Here is a 19,200-nt window from a genome sequence, read left to right as displayed (position 1 = left end):
CTGTTTTTTTTCATATATATATATATATATATATATATGAAAAAAAAACAGGCAATTTTTTAAGCTGAATGATGGGATGCTAAACTCTAGGAAAAATTCAACCATATTCAACAAAAGAAAAGACGTTAATCATCACGAAAAATGCAGCCTTCAAGTTGCTTCTCATGTTTATCGATTTTGTAATATCTATCCAATGGCGCCGCGCAAAGATCTTGCCTGAGAAAAAACTAGCAATTATTTTACATTTTACAGATTCAAAATAGTGAATAGATTTCAGAAACAAAAGCCTTGGAAATGATGATTTCTTTGTAGTTTCGACTAACCTAATGCCACGCATGAAACCTAACGGGAAAAACCAAAAAAAAACCCTAATCAACAGAAAAATGAGGAGGGCGGGGAAGACAACAAACCAGGATGTGAGATTCTCCATCAGCTGTGGAGGGAGCGAACTCAGATTGAACGAAATTTTCGAGGAGAGGAACCGAAGAAAATGGAAAAAACAAGTTTTTTATTCAGAAAATCGACCGAAAGTGGGAACAGTTAGCACGTGGAAGGAGTATGGGCGGAGAAAGAAAGCAGAACCCACAGCTATATAGATTTCTATTTCATATAACAGAAAGAAATATGAAAAGAAAAAAAAAAAAAACATTTACATACATACCACTCAATTCTTATATATTTACAATTTTAACATTTTCACTTTACATGTTATATTTTTGTCATCCAAATCTTTCATATCACATCAAAATACCATTATTTTAAATTATAGAGAGTGAAATATACATTTTCCATGTATAAATAGGGTTGCATATTTATACAAATTGAAGTTTAGATGTTAGATGTGTAAATACATAGAAATTAAGAGGTATATGTGTAAATCTTTAATCTTAGGTCCGCGTAATTAAGAAAAGCACTATGCTATTAAACTAATTACTTTGCACTTTAAATATAAAATATTTAGCTCTAAAGAAGATTATTATATTTTGTCTCTTTAACAAAATGACTATATATGCTTTATAGCAAATATAATTATAAATTTTAGAAATATACTCACTGTCTATTTTTTAGATAAATGTGTATGAAAATTTATTTTAATTAAAATATTTATTTTAAATAAAAATAGAATACAACACTCACATCACAATATAGTATAATTCAAGAAATAAAAAATCATATCTAACATCATATTGACATCCATAACATAATAGATAGATTTTGAGAAGTTATCAAGAATAATGAGTCTTGTAAATTTGTACTTAAGTATAACTTTTAGAAAATATTGCAATTCTACCCCTTCCGGTATATGATATTATCATTAAAAAAATTAAGTTTTAATTTTTTAAAAATATATTGATTATAAATTGACCCCTTACATGTAAGAAATGTTCATGCTTTTACAGTAGAAATTGAATTTAATTTTTTTAAAATATATATTTTTTATATTTTATTCAGAGATGGATCGATTAATATTAAGAGGGTATAAACTGCTTTTACAGTAGAGTTTTTTTTTTATCGAGTCATTTTAAATAGATTTCTTTCGATTATAATAAATTAATTTTTTTTAAAAAAATTATGATTTAAATTTGTTTGAGAAAAACCTCTAAAAAAAAATTAATTTTAGCAAAATATATAAACTAGATAGGTAAAAATCCATCAAATCATATAATATGCCTAAATTTTACAAAAAAATAAAAAGTCAACATAAATGTTGAAAGTAACCAATCAATCCATGGTTATATAACCCTTAAAGAAGATATGTGATTCTTTAAATTATTCTAATTGAAGATATGTGATTATTTGACCATTTAATAAAGTTCAAAAGAGATTTTTTTTCACCACCAAAGAACACTTCTAGATCGATCAAGTTTCATATACATCATTTCTTTTTAACAGATTTGTGGGAATGCAATACCAAATTATAAATAAATATCTAATTCTAGTAAAGTAAAAAATCAAACTAATATCTAACAAATAACATCTTAAGATAAATAAAAAAAATCTTAATTGGGCATACAAGCCCTAATTATGGAAGCAATATTAGTAAGATTATTCTGAGGAATATCCATGGGCCATCACTCTTTGCTCAAGTATTTTTTTAATGAAAATGTTCTAAAAGCCTTGAGCAATACATCCAATTTCTAAGGTGGGTGTCTTAATTTCTATTAAATACCAAAAATCATTTTTTTTATCCAAAGAACATGTATGGTAGGCCTTATAGGTCTGATAAGCCCATCTATTCAAAAGATACAACCACCACTAGAATAATCTATTAATGTGACTGGTTGACCCCACTTGTCGATGTGATAGCTGCATGTACCATCTACCAAGCTGACCTAACAGATTGACTATGGGGACTGACCTGGCGGATTGACCTGGCAAACTGACATGATGGATTCTTATAGCGGACTGACCCATTATAATCATTTGTCAAGCTTGCTTCAGCAATGATCCTCGTAATTGACATAATGCGAAAAGTTAAGATCGACATATACCACATCCCCATTTATGAGCCGTCTGACATCCACGTCGTAATATTTTCATCAAGACATAGCGGACAAATTTTTATACACCACGGGTCCTATTTTAATATTTTTTTATGAACATGTATAAATATAAGTAAGAGAGATCCAAGGAGGGGGGCAGTTGGACACTCTCTCAAGGACTTTTTCGGAGTTTCACGTTGTAACTCTAAGTCTCTCTTACTTCCTCTCTCATTCTTTATTGCTTGTTATATCATGTTCTCCAATCTTTCGAGGAAGGATCATTGTAGGTAAATATTGCTACAACCTAGTGAACAAATCAATTCTCATCCTTCACCCTCCTTACACAAATTTCTCCCGGGTTGTGTGAACTCACGTACAATATGTGGCCTAAAGTTCTAAGAGGATTCAACACTATTATTTGAAGGCGATTATTTCATTGATGTGGCATTTGAAAACAAAAATTAATATATATATAAAGGGCTCAACATAAGAAAGCCTATAGTTCATACAAAGTAAAATACTATGATTTAAAAAAGAAAGAAATAACCAACCCAACCCACAACCTAAAGAGCAAAATGAATGACATAATAACTTCATTGAGCTTCTGAATAGGCATATCCCTTCAATAATGAGTGTGTTTAAATGATCTAGATTCAGATATGTTGCAGAAGGGACCATCCCAACCATGGCCTAAATCATAAGATGTATGGATAAATTATTGAGGATTACTACCCTATTGAGAAATAACTTGAGAAATTGCATTCAATATGGTGGAATCACAATTTTAGATAGTTTCTTGGTTGATCCTAAATAAGGGTAACTAAGGTTTTAACTATCTTCTTCAAGAATATATCTATTATTTTTATTTCTCTCTCATGTGCCTTTAGGCTCTAAAAAAGAGTGATAGATCGTCCTCTCACTACAATTGAAGAAGATGATCATTCTATTAGCCCATACCACATATCATAAAAACAAGACTCATTGAGCGCAAAAAAGCGAATCTAATGATGGTCTCTCTTTTTTAAAATCTTTATGAAAGGTAAGGTATTTGAATTGCTCAAGCCTCCCAAAAAAAGGATATCATGATAAAGTAGATAAAAGTGTAAGATAGCATAGCAAAGTAGAAATATAAGGGTAAAAATGTTTCTAAGAAAAATTGTAAACAATGAAAGAGAAATATGTTTACTCTACTTTATAAGACCACTTCTTGTAGCACTAAGAAAATTAATTAATGAATAATTTTGACTGCGCCTACATAGTTATATAATATATATATAGACGCGCGCGGGCACACAACCATCGGTGAAAAAGATATACTTATTTTGTTGAGCCATGTGCCAAAAAGCATTGTAATGATGATATAAGTTTATGGGCAAGTAATCCTCAAAAGTCTATAATCTTAAAGAAACTCAAACTATAAGATTTTCCAAAGTAAGAAAAAATAAAAGGCCATACTAGAATTATCTTTGTTAAGATGTTATAAATTCAACTTCATATCGATTGAGTTATGCAGGGCTCCCAAAGGGTCACAAGATATGATGAGCCTTATCATACTAAAGATGAGTATAACATTATATCTTATATCGGAAATCCTTTAAAAAAAATTTAGTATTTATGGTGCTTTTATGACAGGCACCTTTAGGCCAAGTACAAGTTATATTGCATAAATTCCTAAAATAACAATATGTATAATATTTACATTTAAGCATTTATGGTTTTAATGTCCATTTTTCTAATTATTTATGTCAATGACTTCATAATAAATAGAATATTAGTTTATCTTAGCGGCTTGGTTAATGTAATGAAGCTAAACACTTTAGTCTGTCTAAAAATAACAAGTTAATCTTATGTTTTGATAAGTTTTTATTGTAATGTTTTAATGAAGAGGGTAAGAAGACTCTAATTTATATTGCAATTCCACTTTAGATTGATGATCTTATAACTAAAGTGATTTTTTGTATTATTCAAGATATATCATTTAGTGCCTCTTACATAGACCTAGTATTCATGAATATAAAGTAGAGACCATTATTTTGAGCCAACACTTGACAAAATAACAAATATAGAAGGAATGGTGTGTAATACTGCAAGGTGACATGAAACAAATTTATATTCATCACGTTATGAGCTACAAGACCATTTCTGAGACAATATTTTCTTCCACATGTTAAAGCATAAGGAAATATATCAAATGAGCAATGCCTCGATTAACCTTCTCCCAATCTTACACATCCAACTGAAAGGATAGCCTAGCAAGGAAAAGAAATAATAAGAAAGGAATATAGAGGCATAAACAATAAGGTAAAATGCGACGATACCTCCACTTCTTTCACTTGGGATGCTTTCATGCTCTATTTGTGTTCGCTTAGAATCTAATTCAAGAGATGAGTGTAGCATAATATTTGAAACCATTGAGACTGACCAATTGAATCAATCTAATGATAACATATTGAGAAGAAAAAAAAAACAGATGGACTAGATTCTATTAAGATTAGAGGCCATACTAAACTGAATAAAAATAAAATGGTTTACACTTTGGGAAGCATACTAGTGATTTAGTGACCCATAAACATGTAGTGTTATAAGGCGATGCCATTCTAACTTAAGAATGGCAGAGCAATGTATAAAAGAGCTATTGGCCAATATCTTTAATGCTCTTATCAGTAAGCAAGTCGAGTTTCATATCGATGATTTGATTGTCAAGTGTAAAGCCTGAGAGATCACTTCTAAGATGTTAAAAGCATGTTTAAATGCCTTGTACACCATTGTCATTTCCTCTCAAAGATTCCCTAAGTTCATAATTAAACTCATGGTATAGATATTGGCCCTTCCAAAATTAAAGCATCATTCAATCCTCCCTCAATTAAGATCATTTTATGAGAGACTAGCATTCCTTGAATGTTTCATTACTTATGGAGCGAAGTCAACCTTCTACCACTTCAATGAAAAATAATAATTGATTTATATGGGATCGAAATTGTCAAATAAGCCCTAGAAGAGACGAAATACTATTAGATGTCGCCGCCCATCATAGTGTCATTGATAAATAAGAAACCACTTATTTTCATTCTCTCAGTGCATTTTTAACACAACAATTAGAAAACAAAAAAAAATATGTTAGACTATCTTACCCATCTTTAAAACATTCATCTACTGAAAAACATTGAAAGCATATTTCAACAATCCACACCACAGAAAACCTATACTTAACAAACCCAACAAACATTGAAATATTTTATCCCAACCGTCCAAATATACATAATTGTTGTTTCAACCGTAGGCAACTCAATAGGATGGATACCATGCAGCAGATGGACAAATATGGGAAATAAATTAAACACAGATGCTCAAATATAGAAATGCGTGAAAGGCATGTTCAGAAAAAAGAAAGGCCCAGAAATAGCTTAACTAGGAGGAAGCATGTGGAACTAAATCCAGTGCCTTCAGTATGAAAGCATAAGTCAATGCATCTTCCCGCAGCTTCTCAAATCTACACTCACCAAGAAAAAAAGCTCAATTAATCTCATGTTAAAGCTTTGAAAGAAACCAAAACTGAGATTAAGAATTAAATGTTTTTTTGGTTTTAGCAAACTTATGTGAATGAAAGATTATTTATTTATTTAATTTTATTCGTTTTTCTTTATTTCTTTTTAAGAAAAATTAGATATGCTGATAAGGTAAAGTCATGCATCAATAAATTTACCAATAACAACCAAACATGCTGAACTAAATAAAAATGAGATCAGCATGTCAAGCAGCTTCATTAAATCAGTACTTTTGAAAATAAATAAATAAAAAAGCTCGCCACTGTTTTAACAAGCTTTCTCATCCGAAACACATGTTTTATTACTTCTGAGGACTAATTTGGTTGCTTGAAATGAGAAAAAAAATTGTTTTCAAAACAGACAACTTTATTAGATTCCAACAGTTGGATGGATTTAGTTAGAAAACAATATGAATGTTAATGATGATTGCATTTTAAAACTCAAAATGAATGAAAATAAAATCAGAACTTCATAAAGCACATATTCTATCTACACTACAAACAACAAAATGAGCCCCTAGTAATTGTATACACATAAATGTGAACATTTTAGTATATCAATAACATGAATAAAATAATGCGGTCCAAATAAAAGAATTACCTTCCTGATTTTGAGAAGTGTCCAGCACCAAGTTCACATTTAAACAGAAGCATATTATCATCAGTCTTTGTTGCTCTTAATTTTGCCACAAATTTAGCAGGTTCGGAGTACAAAACACGGGGGTCTGCCGTTTCATTTTCAAAATTAAGAGAATTAAGATGAAGCTACAAATAGCCAATGTAACATATATTGAAGATAAAATGTTGAGCATACCATTCAATCCAGCAGTAACAAGAATATTGGGGTAGTTTTGCGCCCGTACCTATAAACAGTACATGTGATCTTAATTTAGCGTTAATAACTTGAATTTATGTACACGAGAGCCACTTCATATGTCTTGTAGCATGGAAGCAGGTTAATCGGTTCAGATTTATTGAAAAGTATGTGGAAATTGGAGAAAGAGATAATCTATTAAAATCTGTGAGGGATTTGGTATATGTGGAACTTCAACATTTATAAACGTGATTGTAAAGCTATTGTGCGGAAATCAAATTCTTTAAAGATGGTGTAGATATTTTAAATGTTTTCACTATTTTTTTAAGAAAAAGTCGGATAACAGTTTTTTCACAAATATCATATTTAGCATGTCTAATTATAAAAAAGAGATTCCCACACAAACATTTCTGAAAAGCCGAAAGAAAATAGTAACTAAATAGAGGTATAACTGCAAATTGAAAAGAAAAGCAGTGAGAAAGCTGCCCCACAAACTAACCTTTAGTCTCTCATCTGAAAATGGTAAAATTTGTCGGTGTAGAAATTCTGAGTGGTCGGTCCTCTCTCTTAGACTTAAGCATTCTAGCTGAAAGCAAATCTAACAACTACTTTATCAATTGAAAATAGATCCCCTTTTGGCTCACATGTCCTCGCATGGGTCTCTATTATTTTCTATTGCAGGTTATTCTTGCAATAGATCCAAATTGTGGAAAAGGTTCTTAATGCATGATATTTGATGATGTTGAAAAAGGTTCCATTTGAAGGAAAGTGATAGGCAATATAAAGATCTCTTATATGAGAAAGATATCGTCAAGGCACGTTAAATTACTTTATATAGTTTCAAATCCGATAGTTAAAAATCATATTCAGTAAAATTAGCAAAACGCTGGCCCAATCTTATAGGCTTAAACTTTTGAGTTGAAAATGAATTTAACAACTAGCATATCAAGCTCAACTTTTTATTATCATTGGTCCACATTCCCTAACACCAACTACCTCTGCATATTTTGCTGTAAATAAATATCAAAATTTAATCTTAAGATACACAGTTTTTTAAGTTCTTCGATGGTAGCTTACAAGGCATGTTAAGCTAAAGTTGAGTGAAAATAAGGACAATGAAACCAAAAAAATAATTAGCAGCCAAACAGAAAAGAAACATAGAAACAACTAGCAAGTATTTAGGGGAAACGAGATCACAATTAGTAGTAAAATTTTTGTAATAACAGATTTTAACAAAAGAAACATCAATAAAATAGTCATTGGAGCAAACAGATACATAGGAAGAATAAAATTCTTCAAACTCAGTACAAAATCCATACAGGTACTCACATTATCAAAAGGAGAATATGATTTCATGTAATAGTAGTATTCTCTCTTCCGAGGATCACCCCATTCCTACATCAAAAATTCAAAAAAAAAAAAAAAAACAATTAGATAAACAAAAAAAATCGTAGAATTTGACAATAAATACTGGGGATGAATGTCATTGCTTAAAAAAAATTACATTACAATGAAAATCTAGCAAATTAGAAAGCCTGGGAACTATAGGTAAGCATCTCCCGAAGAATTGTTAACTTATCCTTGAAAGAGAGAGTAATCTTAAATTTACATAAGCAGCACACAATTTTTATGTACCATAAATCTCACATTTAAAATTTCATATTTACATGCATAGCACTTTGGTGCTTTAAACATATTCATGAAAACAGTGGATTTCATTTTTAAAAAGTGATGATAGTGCTATTTTAGATGTGATATTAAAAATTTGAGTGCTATGCCTGTAGAAATGAAAGTTTAGGAGTGTACTATGTAAATACACAAGAATTGTGTGCTGTGTATGCGAATTCCCCTAAATATAATTTGAATTAAATATATGAACGAAATTTGGTAAAAAAGTTACCTCCCACTCTGAAGTAGTCAATGGGATTGTTGGATCAAGCATTGTTGTGACCACATCAACAAAAGGAACCATAGCAACAGCTGCCTTGAACAAATCAGGGCGCATATTTAGCACAGCACCAATCAATAGGCCTCCAGCACTTCTTCCATTGATTGAAAGCTTTTCTCTTGAGCAATATTTATTTTCGATCAAATATTCTGCAGAGGCAATGAAATCAGTAAAAGTATTTATTTTCTTCAGCAATTTTCCATCTTCATACCACTTTCTTCCCATTTCGCCACCTCCACGGATGTGAGCTATTGCGTATATAAAACCCCTATCGACCAATGATAAGAGTGACCCTTTGAAACTGGGATCTATGCATGCCTGTTAACAGAAGAAGCTATTAACACTGCAAAAATATGCTTAGGTTTCTTGAATAATGTAATGTTTACGCGCATCTTTCTCTTAGTAAAAGTAGTGGCTAAGGTAACAAAACAATATGAATCATGCGATCCAAAATATTTCAAATGGGATAGCTTGAATATTTGCATTGGCTTTAGGTGTCCGGATTGAAGGCTTTTAATCATAGCGTGTTTTGGTGGAATTTTTGTGATAGTAAGAGCAGAGTGCATTGGAGCTGGCGAGGTTAATTCCAGAAGAGGAGGCTTACGTGGTGGATGCTGAGCCGAGGCGGGTTAAAGAGATGTAGTTGCTTATAAGGGTGGGGTACAGTGGTTGATTGCTGAATTTGTGAGTAGGCATCGTGAAAGGTGGGAATGAGATGTTTGAAGGGGGTTATATGTTGCAACATGGAGATTTCCTCTGTTCAGCATTTCAGAAAGAACATGATGGGAGGTTGTTATTTTGCGTGCGGAAGGTTGATAGAATTTATAACCTTTGTGAGAGCAGGAGTAGTCGAGGAAAATTGAAGGTTCAAATTTTGGTGCAAGTTTGTGAGCTGTCTGATGTATGAGCAAGGGAAAGCATGCACGGCCAAATGATTTCAAATGGAAGTAGTCTAGAGGTCATCGGTAGAGTAGTTGATATGGTAATTTGTGCTTGGTATTTTAGGATAGGAGGTTTTTTCTTTTTTTAGATGGAAGGAGATTGATGAGGTATGTGTCTGTGAGAAGTGCTTTGAGACAAAACTTCTATGATAGATGGTTGTGTAGAAGTAAGGCTTGTGTAATCTCAATTAGGTGATAATGCTTACATTCAATAACCCCGTTATGCTCCAGTGTATAGGGACAGGTCATTTGATGGAGGATGTCATGGGTTTGGAGAAATTGCAAGAGAAGGTTATTGTTGTATTCGTAGTTGTCAGTTGTCCGGAGAATTTTAATGGTTTTCGCAAAATGGGGGCTGACAACGTTTCTAAAGAAGATATTGGCATATCAGATTTTTGAATAATGGGAAATACCCAACAAAAGAGCGAGTAACATTATTGACAAATGAGACATTATTTTTATCATTATTGAGAGAGTGAAGGAGAGTCTCTAGATATCAAAATGTCTTAATTCAAGAGGTTTGTACATATGTGATTTGGTAAAAGAAAATGGTAATCTATGAATTTTAGTCGAGTAAAAATGATGTCAAGACTTAGGACTACAAGGAATGTCTAATTATTCGTCCTAGGCAAAAATGGAAGAGAGCGTGACTTTGTTCGAATGCCCAAGTCGTAGGTGCCAAAGGTTGAAGTGTACTGTTCTAAAGATGAAGCAGCTGGTGGAAGTTGAAGTGGTTGATTTGGAGATGGAAGATATGCCATTGCTACTTTTGCCATGAGTAGTATTTGATAAGTGTTCAGATCCTTGATTTAAAAGTTATAGACCTTAAAAGAGATGTGGAAATTTTATCAGAAGCTAATTTTTTAATAGATGGTAGGTTGTGAGAGATATAAGGAACATGAAGTTTGCAAGTAGAAGCTTAAGGTATGGGGTGGTTAGTATTCCGGTGCTGGAATTGATAATGGAGAGAGTGGACCTTTTGTCACCAACGACTTGGTCTGAGCCCTCATACAATGTGGGAGATTGAATATTTTTAATGTTGGTAGTGAGATAAGATGAGGCCCCTAAGCCTAGAATCTAGGATGGTGCATTGGTTGTTGATCGAGCAGTGAGAGCTTGTGTTGGAGAGGGATAATTGAAATTAGATCTCTGCCAACATTTGACAGCTATATGATGGAGCTTTCTCCAATTCTGGCATTGGGCTATATATAGCGGAGGATGATTAGCCTCATCAATTTGATTGTGGTCAGAGTTTTCCGCTTTTGGTGCAGGTAGACAATGTAAGTCTGACCCGATCCATAGTCACGCAGTTATTTAGTTTCCTGACAAAAGATTTGACAAAGTTTCTTTAGGCGGCTAGTGTGTCAAATGGATATGTTATAGAGTCCAAAATTTGATTTATAGTTTGCACACTAGGGGTTCTACACAAGTATACACATCGTTCAAGTAATATAAGACTCTAATGGAGTCCCGATTATCGATCCCACAGGGAAGCGAGGTAAGAAATCACTTTGGCTAAGTTCTAGTATACTATTGTGACGTCTTAGTTTAGAATGTCAACTAAGGGTGTTTTTCTAACTACTATTCCTAAATACAAACCTAAATCTAAAGTTAAACCTAACTAGATAAATTGATTTGGTGAATATTGAGGTGTAAGAACTACCATTCTCTTGTGGTGACCTAGATAATGTGAAGGAATGAGATGTTTAGAATCTAATGTCGCCAGTGATAATAGGAGCAAAAATCTAAGTTATCCTCTTCCGAGTGTATAACATGGCTCAGTTAATCTAGGGTCGATTCCTTAAAATAACTAAGATTATCACGGTGACAATTCTAGCCGATTTATATATATATATATATATACACACACATATATGTGTGTGTGTGTATATATTTTAGGCTTATTTTTAATGATATTGTACTTTAAAGGCAGATATTTTGCATGTTTTTTGTTTCAGATACAAGAAATGAAGTTAAGCAAAGGAAGCAAAAATGATGTAATTTGGAGCCAAAACGAGCAAGGAGAAAATTTTGACCTGACACATTTCGATGTCTTTTTATGCTTAATCTCTTTTACATTTATCAAATATTTTAAAATGAAATTATATTTTAAAGAAATGTTGTTTTCATGCTTATCTTGTAGGAATAACAATTAAGCGCGAAACAGAGCTGAAACGGGACGAAATGAAGCTGAAACGGAGCGAAACAAGACAAAACAGTGGAGCTTCTTGCAGGGTGGCGTCTAGGCGCCAGAAACGATTAAGGGACAATTTTTTTGCGATTTTGGGCTATTCTGGAATGTTATGGAAGATTCTAAACAACTTGCACACCCCATGGAGTGGTTCAATGAATCTAGACACTTGGAAAGGCTCTTGGATGAAGAGATGTCTCTTTTGGAGTAAAGAGGTGTGTCTCTTAGAGTGAAGAGTTGTGTCTCTTAGAGTGAAGATGTGTTTTGTGTTTCTTTAAAAAGAGGGGCTTGGTGCCTCTCATGAAAGGAGTCTAGAGAAGAGTTTAGGAGAGATTCAGATAGGAGTTAGGCGTGCTTCTTCAAGGTGGTGTGTGTGTGTGTGTGTGTGTGTGTGTGTGTGTGTGTGTAAGAGGTGAAGTCTCTTGTGGAGTCTTGGTGGCTTTTGGAACGTTGGAAGAAGTGTAAGGTTTGTTATTTGCTTTGCAAGAAAGACGTGAATCTTCTGTAAAGATAAGTTTTGGACTCTTTTTTGTATTTGCTTTAAATTACTGCAATAAAGTTGTGTTTTTCAATGTCATTTGCAATGAAAAATCCATGTGTTTTCTCCATGCTTATTGAGTTGTTTTTCCTTGCTCTTTCTCCTTGTGATGAGAATTAATTAGGTGTAGGAATGTAGTTTAGTAGAAGTGCTCTTAAAATTCCATAAATTGTGATGATTCAAACTTCGATCTTCATTTACTTATCAATCTGACCAATTGATTTGTTAAAATTTATTGTAAAACATACGATTCAAGAGGGCTATGTTTTCTACAACTAAGTAAGAAGCACATTTGATTTCATGGATGAGAATGTAGTCCATGGGGTTGAGTGCAAATTAATAGGAAAATATACTTGATGGACGTAGAATTGAAGATTTTAGAGTGACAGACTAAAATCATCAATTTGGTCCAGGCTTTGGAAACTAAAGAGAGATGTTAGCCCTTAGGCGAGGGGAATGTGAGAACTCTGGAGTGAGAGTTAGTATCTTTCCAGTCTAACCACAAATTTAGGGACTAAACTTTGGATTAGCTAATGTTCTTTGTCGCTCTTAAAGAGGATAAATAATAGGATTGCTCCTATTTATCACAGAACCACATTTGATTTTTAAACATTATATTCCTACACTAATTATGATCTCCTCGCAAGGGGAAAGAGATTTTAATTATTTAATATCTTTCCAAAATTTAACAAGTCTCCTTAAAGTCAGTCTTTATTTAATTTCGTTAATTATAATTTTAGCGTAAAATTAGTAAATTTAGGAAAATCAAAGTTTTCAAAAATTCCAAACTAAGACCTAATAGTAGTAGAATAGAATTAGCCTAAGTGAATTCTTACCCTGCTTCTTTGTGGGATCGATACTGGGGTATTTAAAGAAAATTCTATATTACTTTAAACGATACGTATACTTGCACAGTACCCCTATTGTGTAAACCGTTTTCTAAATTTCATAAAATTTCAATTTTGAACACTAGCCGCTAAATATAAATTGGGTCAAGTTTTTTGTCAACTTTTGAAAGCTAACTTACTGTGTAATTGCGGGTCGGGTCACTTGTCACCCTGGAGTCTCCTTCTCCTAATAGCCCTCTAATTGGCTTAATCTTAAATTTAAGGTACGAAACCTTAGATCAAATTGGTTAGGAATCTAGTCTGTCACCCTAGAAACACCAGTTTGCACCCATCAACGAATATCTCCCTACCATTGCACTGAATCTTATGACTACTTTTTCTTTATCCATAAGCTCAACTTGGTTCCTCCTAGTTGTTAAAGCCATAGCCCTCCCGAAACTTATGGGTTTACAAAAAATTTGAGCATACCAATTGACTAGATTGATTAGTAAATAAAGCATGAAGTAAGAACCATCACTATGATATGAAAAACATATTATAACATGCATCCTAACATCCTAAACATTCATCCAATTCATTGCAAAAGAAAATATAAGAATTCTACTTTGCAAATTAGGTGTCACACACAACAGAAAGCATCACTAAATCAAAGCAAATCCACTAGATAAGTATTTACAACAATTACAAGATAATAAAGAGCACAATACTTAGTTTTTTTTCCTCTGAAAAAATGATGAAAATCCCTCCAACAAAATTTCCTACTGATCCATGCAATGCTAATACAATCTCTTACAAATATTTATATAAATCCCCTCACTAATCTCTCCAGAAAAGGTAAAAATCTACATTTTCTATTCCTATCTACGACCTCTCGGCCTTCTTAGAGAATTTCAGGACTTAGAAATCCCAAAAAGTGCCTTTCCAAACGTCTAGATCTGTCAAATAACTCCTTGGGGCGTGCAGAAACCGCCCTTGAACAGTTCGGGCGCTTAGGCGCCAACCTGCTGCGCCTAAGCACCGTCTTCTTTGTTTTCTGAGCAAAGACTGGAGCCTAGGCACCCCATTGCTCCCGTTTGCCTCTATTTCGCCTCAGTTTCAGCTCCAATCCGCTCCAAGTATTATACCTGTAAGATAAACATGAAAATAATATTTCTTTAAAGTATAATTTCATTAAAAAACATGTGATAAATGCAAAGGAAATTAAGAAAAAAAAGACATGCCAACGTCCATGGCCACATTCTACTTCAGAAGATGAGTAGCCTAGTTGAAAAGAAAGAGAGAGATGTTTGGTTTAGTTGTTTGTATTTCTTTGTTAAGTTTAGTGATGAGATTGACTTCCTCCCTGCAAAATAAGTAGAGGTCGCCAAGTCTTATAGGTTGGACCTTTGTTCTTATAGCCTTGTTAAAGGCAATAAATGATTGTGGTAGTCTATTGTATGTATAGGATTATGTCTTCCCGATCGACGTGAGAGCCAGTCGCTGCAATGTTGACAACTATAGATTTGACCTTGTTCAAATATTGGGTCATGATTTTGCTGCTCATGGTTACATGATGTACCTCATTTTTTAGCCGAATAATTTTAGACCGATTGGCTGACCCAAGTTTTTTTTTAAGCATTATCTGATGTCAGTTTATATATCTAGGTTGGACTGATGGTGACATTAATTGTAGCAGTTGGATTTTGATCAATTAGAAGCCAAGTTGTGTAGTTTAGATTACATTAAAGTAGGCCATTGACAGTTATGATATATTTAGAGGGTTTGGAAGCGGTGCCTATGAGAAAGCCTCCAAAACGTTCGTTGTGAGTAATTTTAGGACTTGTGATTTCCATATAGGATAGTTGTTTTTTAAGAGTTGAATGGTCATGATATATTTGATAATGGCCAAAAGGAATTTGAGAAGAGAGGGAATGTAAAGTCCAGTCGCTGGGAAGAGAGGTTCAGTGGGGGTCTGTTCACCGGGAAGGAATTAACAAAGGAATGCTCTATAGTGTATAGTAAACAAAGAAAGATAAGGAATAAGGAAAAAATTAAAAAATTAGGCTATTGTTCTATGCATTGTAACCATCCTCAATCCTAAACATACTTGTACAAATATATCCTTCAAAACAAGAAAGAAATTATGGAGAGTTAATTGGTTGGTATTCATGAAAATATTATATCCAAATAAATGCAAACTAAATATTTATTTTTTAAAAGAGTATAGAGCAGCCTTCCTTCTACAATGCAAGTACTCTCTAGTTTGGTCAAAATTCAAATCGAGATGCAGGTTAGTCCAATAATTTAATGATATGTCAACGTAGCAGCATAGAAAGGACATTTCACAGCAGAAAAGAGCACAAGCAACACATTGCTTTACTTCACTGAATAGGCAATTGGACTTTCTCTTGGAATAAGAGTAACCATCTTATGGTCCATTAAGCTTTGGAAAAAGAAATAATTTTTGCGAAATTTGGAGCCTCTCAGAAAGATTGGAGCCATTTTTATGATCCAAGAAGCTGTTGAAATTTCTTATGCATAAGATACCATTTTTATAATCCACTTATCAAAATCTGCCTATCCGAAAGATTTGGAGCCCTTCTGATTTGCTTTAACTAGAAACAACTCTTGGTTTAATACCATTATCAGATATCAACCCAGTACAGAAAGGACATGACACTTAAAATGGAGTAGAAGTGATAATTGTTTTGCTTCACTCAAGAAGCTGTTGAAATTTATTTTGCATAAAGAAATCATTTACGTGATCCATTTAGCAAAATTAGAAGGAATTCGAGCCCTTCTGATTTGCTTATTTAGAACCAACAAAAGTATGATGATACCTACCTATCAAAACTTCCATCTAAAAATAAGACCTAACAGGGTAATCCTTTCTGAATATCTTTGTAAGTACATCCACATCTACATGCACGTCCACTATATCTCATCACAAGGATTTTACATCAGCTTATAAAGCTAGCCAATACTATATCAATAATAACTTGCATAACTTTAATTTATATTTGAAAACACCATTTCCCCTTGAAGTTCATCATATCAATTTTTATGGCACTCAATTCTATTCATGATTAATAAAAAACCATAAGCTAGTCATTTCTACTAAAGGGTGATTTTTTATATTTTATTCAATAGAGAAACTATAATTACAATAAGGAAATGAACACAAAGTACTGATCTACAACTAAATACTTCCCTTATGAAATATTTTTTTATGCTAACTCTTCCCTTCAGGTTGGAAGATATATATTAATTAGCTACAACTATGAGAAGTGACAATCTACTTGAAAAGCACAGCATCCCAAATGAAATGACATTCAATTCTGATTTATTTGATTTTTTATGAAAGTGTTGAATCCTAATTTGTTTGTGAATCGCACCCAATGATAAGAATGTAAATAAGGAAAGAGAGAGAGAGAAAAGAGTGAACAGTAAAGTGTCGTATCAATCGTATCTTATTTATAAAATGATCTCTCTGTGTATAGAGAAAAGTAAAATGTGATGATGTTACATTTTTTGCCCTTGTTTTAAAGGGGGCTTGTCGGCACTAAAAGAAAGTTAAAAGAAAGTTTGGGGGGGTCGCCCGTAAGAAGCTGTCGGTCGCCGGAATCGAAATTCTGTCGCCCGCTTCGGAAGGACGTTTAATTTAGATATATATATATATAAGTCTTAAGAAAAATATGAAATCAAACTGACCTCATATTTTTCACAGTTTAAATGAAAGAGCACTCTACCTCAAATCATGTATCTACCCCGAGGGATAAACACAAGACTTGAGGGTGAGACTCGATCAAATAAACTAAGAAAACATATGACATCTGTTTGGGTCTGCGAAACCGTTTTATTTGCCGACAAGTTCCCCTATTTAATACAAATAATTAAATAGGGTTTATTTTAAGTTGGGTTCGGAAAAACTTCCTATAAGGGCAAGCCCCTATAATTAATTACATCTTAAATGACCTAGGTCACCTAAGAAAACTCTCGATAAAAATCAGGGAATAATGTCTTCAAAGAAGTCAAAAGGATAGGACTTTTCAACGAAATCGGACGAAGAGGTGTGAAAGGGGAAAAGTTCAAATCTGGAACATTGCTGAGGAATCCAAATGAAGAGAAACTAGGGGAAGCCACAGATCCTGAGGAGAACCTCAGTGACTTCTCAGTCTAAGAAAATATTAAAGTGTTTTATCCTGCCAATTTTATTTAGTTAGGGCTTATATTTGCGTGATAGGGCCACACAAATCGCTTAGAAGATATGAGGGTTTACGTCGTACCGGACGACAACCTCGGAACCTAGAACAAATTAGGGCTTAAATCGTACAGCAGAGTTATACGAATGCCTCAGAACCTAGAACGAGTTTAGGGCTTAAATCGTACGGCAGAGCTATACGAATGCCTAAAGAAAAGGTGGAGGATTTATGTCACGCTAGGCGAACAACCTCGAAATCCTATGGATTGTTGTTTAATTTCTAGAAAAATGGATGGTTTTGCTGGGGAAGATATGTTATGCTGTTGAAGATGGTTGTGTTGCCCACCGTGCTAGCTCCAAATTCCTTGCCATGACGAGTTTAAGTTTTCTAGGGTGTCCAGTTATAGTGTTAAATCAAACGGCCCTATGGTTGTAGTCCTCTAAACATCTATGCAAAAATGAAACATGCTTGAAGTTATATAATATAAAGTGTGCAACGCAGGAACAAACAATATAATGCATGTGGAACAGTAGTAGGCAAAACAGGAGCAGTATAACATGTTATACGAGAAGAAACAGGAGCGAGTGGAAACATGAATAACATAACATGTTGTACGGTACAGTAGTAGGTAGAAAACAGGACAAGTGTAACATGCTTTACAGGAAGAGCAGTAGCAGGTAGAAACAGGAAAATTAATTGTTGTAAAATGTAAAGCAAACATGTACGCCCGTGAGATCCGCTGTTCCTTAAGTATAGCAAACCTAAATGCATCTCAAAAAGCAAATTCCGAAAGAAACGTCGTCCAGGAAACCCGAGGAAAAGTGGAAAAACTCGAGAAAATCAACGAAAAAGACTCAAGTAAAAGAAAATCCTCAAAACTCCTGGGAAAATTCTAATCCCGGGGAAATCCCGAAAGAAAGAAAAAGTAACACGAGTGTCCCGTCCCAAAGCTTCGATAAAACAAAAAAACAAAATTCGGATGAGGGGGACCGCAAGCATTCGTATGGGACTAGGCTCAGCTATATTTATTCTCGAGGGTCCACGAAGGCTACTCGGTCACCCGAATATATAAAACCCGCCACTCATCTAGAAGTGTGTCTTGAACCTCACTTAGGGGGCTATTTCCCAGCCTAAACAGGTATTCGCCAGGTGGACAACCAATTTTAAAACGTATTCTTAAAATTTATGTTTTAGACATACACACAATTTCTTAGACATGCAAAGAGGAGTTATCAATTTTATTTCTTAGAAAAGTGTGTTTTTGTTTGAAAATAATTTATCAAAACTTATTTTTTTTTATTAGAAATTTTTGTTGTCCACGAATCGATTACGCTACCGGGCATAGGACTGCCAACAACCTGAGGAGGTTCGAACCGACTACCGTTAGACTTATGTCGGTGAAGGATACCATATTCTATTGTTCATCAAATGCCTGAATCTTGATATTATAGGATAGGGTATCTTTCTGCTCTATCTTCGGTGTGCATTTATCATCAACACCGTACGCCCCAAAACGACTACTTGCGACCTTGTTTGATGGTTTCACGTATAGCAAAAGGCTATACGTGGACACTTATGCATCGGACATAAACATCGAAAACCGAACCAAGAAGCAAGGAAAAAAAAAGAACAAAAATGGGGTGAGAGAGAGGAGGCACTGATCCATCTAAAACACTGAAAAAGAGAATAGATCAGTTCTCAAAACTCCTATC

At 33.7% G+C, this 19,200-nt stretch overlaps 2 protein-coding genes across 4 annotated transcripts in view; both read right to left on the bottom strand.

The window, feature by feature from the left end:
* The window catches only part of LOC110025463 (TOM1-like protein 2), a 26,742-nt gene extending 26,166 nt beyond the window's left edge, over positions 1 to 576 (bottom strand). For all 3 annotated transcript variants that reach the window (XM_020725961.1, XM_020725976.1, XM_020725969.1), the window contains exon 1: positions 411 to 576. The gene's annotated coding sequence lies outside the window, so the exon portion shown is untranslated. The remainder of the gene's footprint in view (positions 1 to 410) is intronic.
* Positions 577 to 5,688: 5,112 nt separating this feature from the next.
* Positions 5,689 to 19,200, bottom strand: part of LOC110026871 (protease 2) — a 68,981-nt gene continuing 55,469 nt past the window's right edge. The window contains exons 7-11 of the mRNA XM_020728063.1: positions 8,742 to 9,107; positions 8,171 to 8,236; positions 6,842 to 6,890; positions 6,629 to 6,752; positions 5,689 to 5,973 (exon numbers count right to left, since the gene is read on the bottom strand). Coding sequence (XP_020583722.1) covers positions 5,892 to 5,973; positions 6,629 to 6,752; positions 6,842 to 6,890; positions 8,171 to 8,236; positions 8,742 to 9,107 — 687 coding nt within the window. The 3' untranslated portion in view covers positions 5,689 to 5,891. The remainder of the gene's footprint in view (positions 5,974 to 6,628; positions 6,753 to 6,841; positions 6,891 to 8,170; positions 8,237 to 8,741; positions 9,108 to 19,200) is intronic.

The sequence above is a fragment of the Phalaenopsis equestris genome, unplaced genomic scaffold, assembly GCF_001263595.1.
Source record: "Phalaenopsis equestris unplaced genomic scaffold, ASM126359v1 Scaffold000002, whole genome shotgun sequence".
Taxonomy (NCBI): Eukaryota; Viridiplantae; Streptophyta; class Magnoliopsida; order Asparagales; family Orchidaceae; genus Phalaenopsis; species Phalaenopsis equestris.
The sequence above is the reverse complement of the archived record's forward strand: the minus strand, read 5'-3'. Positions and strand labels throughout refer to the sequence as shown.